At 46.4% G+C, this 6,000-nt stretch overlaps 1 protein-coding gene across 2 annotated transcripts in view; it reads left to right on the top strand.

Annotated features, from left to right (window-relative positions):
• Window positions 1–1,282: 1,282 nt before the first annotated feature.
• The window catches only part of COPS2 (COP9 signalosome subunit 2), a 79,721-nt gene continuing 75,003 nt past the window's right edge, over window positions 1,283–6,000 (top strand). For both annotated transcript variants that reach the window (XM_073568462.1, XM_073568461.1), the window contains exon 1: window positions 1,283–1,439. In XM_073568462.1, the coding sequence (XP_073424563.1) occupies window positions 1,386–1,439 (54 nt within the window). In that variant the 5' untranslated portion in view covers window positions 1,283–1,385. The remainder of the gene's footprint in view (window positions 1,440–6,000) is intronic.

Below are 6,000 nucleotides of genomic sequence, written 5' to 3'. Positions count from 1 at the left end.
TAGTACAGTGCTAACCACTGATCCACCATGCTGTCCTATATATAGTACAGTGCTAACCACTGAGATACCAAGCTGTCTTATCTATAGTACAGTGCTAACCACTGATCCACCATGCTGTCCTATATATAGTACAGTGCCAACCACTGATCCATGTTGTCCTATACATAGTACAGTGCTAACCACTGATCCACCATGCTGTCCTATCTATAGTCCAGGGCTAACCACTGATCCACCATGCTGTCCTATATATAGTACAGTGCCAACCACTGATCCATGTTGTCCTATACATAGTACAGTGCTAACCACTGATCCACCATGCTGTCCTATCTATAGTCCAGGGCTAACCACTGATCCACCATGCTGTCCTATATATAGTACAGTTCTAACCACTGAGATTCCATGCTGTCTTATCTATAGCACAGTGCTAACCACTGATCCACCATGCTGTCCTATATAGTACAGTGCTAACCACTGATCCACCATGCTGTCCTATATATAGTACAGTGCTAACCACTGAGCCACCATGCTGTCCTATATATAGTACAGTGCTAACCACTGATCCACCATGCTGTCCTATATATAGTACAGTGCTAACCACTGAGCCACCATGCTGTCCTATATATAGTACAGTGCTAACCACTGATCCACCATGCTGTCCTATATATAGTACAGTGCTAACCACTGATCCATGTTGTCCTATACATAGCACAGTGCTAACCACTGATCCACCATGCTGTCCTATATATAGTACAGTGCTAACCACTGATCCATGTTGTCCTATACATAGCACAGTGCTAACCACTGAGCCACCATGCCGTCCTATATATAGTACGGTGCTAACCACTGATCCACCATGCGGTCCTATACATAGTACAGTGCTAACCACTGAGCCACCGCGCAGCCCACGCTGAGACAGCACACGGATGTCAGCCACGGTCTGTCCGGTCACATTATGTAACATGCGCGGCCTTTGTCCACAGCAGCTTGCCTGTGGACGTTAGACTGACGTGTGAATAAGCCTTAATGCTCCCTACAACGTCCTATATAATATCACTCTAGTTTTACATGTGAGATAAACATGGGCACAAGCACTGCTACGACAGCGCCATTTTACACCATTATCAGTGTCCCTTTCTTTGTGAGTACTACAAGCACCAGCAAACGTAAAGCCATGCTCCTTCTTCACCTTGCGAGCGCTCGCCACGCCGTTGCTATGCTGGTTGCTAAGCTTGCCTCCCCTTCCCTCTGAACTTCCTTTTTACGTGTAACAGCCTTCATCTTCCCTTGTGAACAACGAGTAGAAAACAATTCGTTCCGGGTAAGGAAATAATTCCGGCAAGCGCAAAGAATCCTGGGAGGCCGTTGGCTCCAGTTCCCCGGCCAAGATGTCTGACATGGAGGATGACTTCATGTGCGATGATGAGGAAGATTACGACCTGGTAAGTTTTCAGCAGCGGGGCCGTGATGAGCTCGCCGAGTGCGGCCCGGACGGCGGCTGCCTCCGCTCATTGCGCAGCTATTGGCCTGAGAGGGAACTCTGTTGGCGGGACAGTGAGCAGGGACGTCCCCCTCCCCAGGCTGGCGCTCCCGGATGGCACTGCCGGTGTAGTGGGCACCGGGCGGCCCTGGCTGCTGCTGACCCGTCACCTGGACGCCCGGCTGCCCACAGATGGCGCCAGGCTGATCCGCAGGCTGCACTGAGGCCTTGGTGGCAGCCAGTCATAGGCCGATTCCCCACCGAGCAGAGCCTCAGTCCTGACATGTACATGACGTGCAGGCTGCTGCTCTCTGTTACCAGCCATTCTAGGCAGTATGGACCGACTGTAATGTGCTAATATAGGACCCGTATACTGGGAGGGGGTGTGATGGCTGCAGGCGTTAGTCCTCGCTACCCTGTACCCAGCAGCTGCCGTGGCAGCGTGGGCACAGGGGAGGCCTGCCGGTGGCAGCGTGGGCACGGGGGAGGCCTGCCGGTGGCAGCGTGGGCACGGGGGAGGCCTGCCGGTGGCAGCGTGGGCACGGGGGAGGCCTGCCGGTGGCAGCGTGGGCACGGGGGAGGCCTGCCGGTGGCAGCGTGGGCACGGGGGAGGCCTGCCGGTGGCAGCGTGGGCACGGGGGAGGCCTGCCGGTGGCAGCGTGGGCACGGGGGAGGCCTGCCGCGGCAGAGGGGGCACGGGGGAGGCCTGCCGCGGCAGAGGGGGCACGGGGGAGGCCTGCCGCGGCAGAGGGGGCACGGGGGTGGTCTTGTTGCACTATTTCCTCTCTATTAACAACAAGGCTGCTTTTTCTGTTTCCCTGAGGACTTGGATAACCAATCGCTAATATCTGATCTAAGGATTAGACAGGTTTATTTACTTAAGAGCGTTACTAAAAATGACACCTGAATTCTGATTGTTATGGGCGACGAGTTTGGTTTTTCTTTTATAGGTTGAAACCTTACATCAAAGACTATGGTGGTGAGACTGCCGTGTTCACATCACGTGCCAAGTGTTACCCAGGGCTGTGGAGTCTGAGTCAGAGCTCGTTTTGGTGGAGTCGGTATAAAATGGACCGACTCTTAAAATATATAATAAATTGGGTACAGTAGTTCAATGCAGAATATGCTAAATATTTTTTCATAGGAATTTGGGAAAGTTATGAAATGTCCTATAAATGGCTGTTCTATTCCTGATCTAAGGCTACATTCACACACAACGTTTTTGCTGCGTTTTTTGAGGATACGTTTTTCAGCTGCAAAAGCAGATCAGCTTTTTAAAAAACCGCATCACCTGAAAGGTTTTTGAGCTCATAGATACCGTTTTCAATTCCAAAAGCAGATTAGAAATCTGCTCTATCTATATATCCATATCTTATCTGTACCAAAAAGAATGAAAGCCGGGTAGCACACAGACTAACACTCCTTTTTTTTTTAGCACCAGTCAGATACACCTCATAGGTGCCCAAAAGGACGCCCAGGACAGGCATTGCTCGTGATCAGTAACATCAATTGATAGTTGGAATAAATAGAATGCATTCACCACATATTGAGGTGCAGGCTTTATTTTCAAGCGTAGGGGTGTGCAGTATAAGGTTCTGCAGCAGCTGAGGTGTGCAGTATGAGATTCTGAGGAACAGTATGAGGTTCTGCCCCCCCCCCCCCCTCAGTTTTGATCCTGGCTAAAACCGTTTCTTATAGATATGGCGAACCCTCAGGTAACCCTAAATTAAGGTCAATGGACACAGATGGCTGAATTGAAGGAATTGCTTAATCACCTATTTACCGTGACTAAAAAATTACAAGCTGAGGATTTAACTCCTGGCATTTTCATAAGGGAGTGGAAGAACTTGCTATTTTGCCTGTCCCAAAGAGGAGGTTTAATCGCAGATGGCATTTCTGCTTCAATGAAACAGAGAGAGACACAGCTATTGGAAAATATAATTTTTCTGGCAGCTGTTTATGTGGACCCAAGTCATCATATATTGCTTGATGATCAACAGCTTACTAAAGGAAAAGAAGCTCTGACTGAGGTAGCAGTTAGGATGAGTGGCCTACAGGAGGACTGCCAGGCGCAAGAGGACTTGGGTCCTGACAGTGCTACTGCTGCCATATCTTCATCCTCATCAGATGAGGCGTTTGACTTTGACAAGTATTTGGATGACATGGAGCAGGCAAAGCGTTGCTGCAAGGAAAAAGATTTCACTCCGTCTCCTATAGCAAGCAGATTGACCATATTTCAGCAAAATGTTTCACTTGCTCTCAAAGAAAAAGAAAAATTCAACCGTTCATCAAAACTGACTGTGCATGAGGCAATTCCTTTATACCCGGAAATTGTTAGAGATGTTGCCCATGTGGTTACGGCTTTGCCTCCAACCCAAGTTAGTGTAGAGAGGTTGTTCTCTGGCCTTAAAATTATTAGGTCAGATTTGAGGTCATCTATGAAGGAGGATCTGATGGAGGCAATTCTATTTCTTAGAACAAATTCATAGACTGCACAAATGTTATTTAGTATGTTTTTGTTGAAAACTGTTTTTGCCACTTACATAGTTTATTACATAGAGATAGATATATATATATATATATATATATATATCGATATTACATGGTGTGTTACATATTTACAATTTATTACCGTTTTTTGTGTTCTACCTAAATATCTTGATTATTGTATCATAAAAATGATTAAATGTCTGATGTTCACATTGTACTACAATAAATTTTTCACTTACCGTAAATGTAAGCAATATATGTCGGAGTCGGTGGAAGGGAAGTTGAGGAGTCGGAGTCGCAGGTTTGGCTTACCGACTCCACAGCCCTGGTGTTACCGTCAGGTCTGTGAAGTCGGTAAGCCAAACCTGCGACTCCAACTCCTCAATATCCATGACTCCGACTCCACAGCCCTGGTTACCGTATAGCCCTAACGGGATTACAGGGCTACTGTGTGATTATCTGTAGTGCTGCTCATTGATATTTAATTATTGAGTAGTCCAAAGATATAAGTTCTTCTGTATGCACTGTTGTGGACGGCAGCTGACACGCGGTAGTTAAAATCTACATGGCAACTTTACGTGCACAACAAGTCTTTAAGGGACCCCTGTTAGCCCTTCTGTCCACCAAAGAATACAGGGGAATGGAGATGTTGGGAAAGTGTATATAAATGATTGACTCTGCGATGATGCTCCGAGCGCCTGTGTCTTTTTTTACCAGTTATTCTGTGCTTATAAAGTCCCTTCAAACAGGTTGCTTGACCAGAAAAAATATGTGCAATGTGCCCACGGCTTTCTATCTGACTGCTGTAGGGTTTTGATTTTGTTGTTTAGAAAGCTCCCAAATCGCAGAAGGAATGCAAGCGAGTAGAACATAACATAAATGGAGACATGTGCCATTTGGACAGTGTTTCGTTTGCTTTCTTTACTTTCCTCCTACCCTTACCTCTTTTATATTCCTGAATCTCTTTTAATCTCTTCTCAATCTGGCAGAGCCGCTCAGCGGTCACATACACTGTGGTTACATTGTCACCACTGCAGCCTGTCAGTAAAAAAGGGGGAGTATTGTTGTGATATATTTTCTATGTATGCAACCCAATAATAAAAATTCCTGGACCGAAATATTTGCTGTTCAGGTCGGCAGTCATATCTATTTCTTTATTACATCGTTCAGAGTATGAACTGTTAACATAGAATCATAGAATGTTATCGTTAGAAGGGACCTCCAGGGTCGTTGTGTCCAACCCCCTGCTCAATGCAGGATTCACTAAACCAGGGTTCCCCAACTCCAGTCCTCAAGGCCCACCAACAGGTCATGTTTTCAGGATTTCCCTTGTATTGTACAGGTGAAGCAATTATCACCTGGACAATACTAAGGAAATCCTGAAAACATGACCTGTTGGTGGGCCTTGAGGACCGGAGTTGGGGAACCCTGCACTAAACCATCTCAGACAGATGTCTGTCCAGCCTCTGTTTGAAGACTTCCATTGAAAGAGAACTTGCCACCTCTCGTGAAAGCTTGTTCCACTCATTGATTACTCAAGAGATTTTTCCTATATTTAATCTGTATCCTCTCATTCAGACACATGCACAATTTACCATCAGTGTTGCGCCCTGAAGTTCAAGTCCAGCTGCAGGTTTTGTGAGCCCAACTTTTTAGTATCATGGGGACCTGTAATGATATTGGTTCACGTCAGTAGATCCGTGATTAGGCCAGGACTTCAGGGCGTAATACGGATGCTAAAATATGTCTGCAAGAGATCTACATCTGAATGCGGTGTAAGACTAGGAATGTACTATGTGAAAATTGCCGGGCTCATACTCTCCGGAGGTATGCATCTGACAGTGGCCACAGTTTGGATGGATGTCTAGGCATCCATCCACCCTAAGGACCAATTGTAATTAATTAAAAAAAAAATCTATACCACATGATGTACAGTTTTAGTTTTTTGGGGTTTTTTTTTTTTTGCATTAGCCTTCTGCATAGAAGCACAGTTTGCTGCTATGCAGGAAAAGAAATGACATGCAACCAGACGG

Source organism: Dendrobates tinctorius, unplaced genomic scaffold, assembly GCF_039654945.1.
Source record: "Dendrobates tinctorius isolate UK_male_01 unplaced genomic scaffold, ASM3965494v1 ptg000022l, whole genome shotgun sequence".
Lineage (NCBI taxonomy): Eukaryota > Metazoa > Chordata > Amphibia > Anura > Dendrobatidae > Dendrobates > Dendrobates tinctorius.
This window is presented reverse-complemented; position numbering and strand designations above follow the sequence as displayed.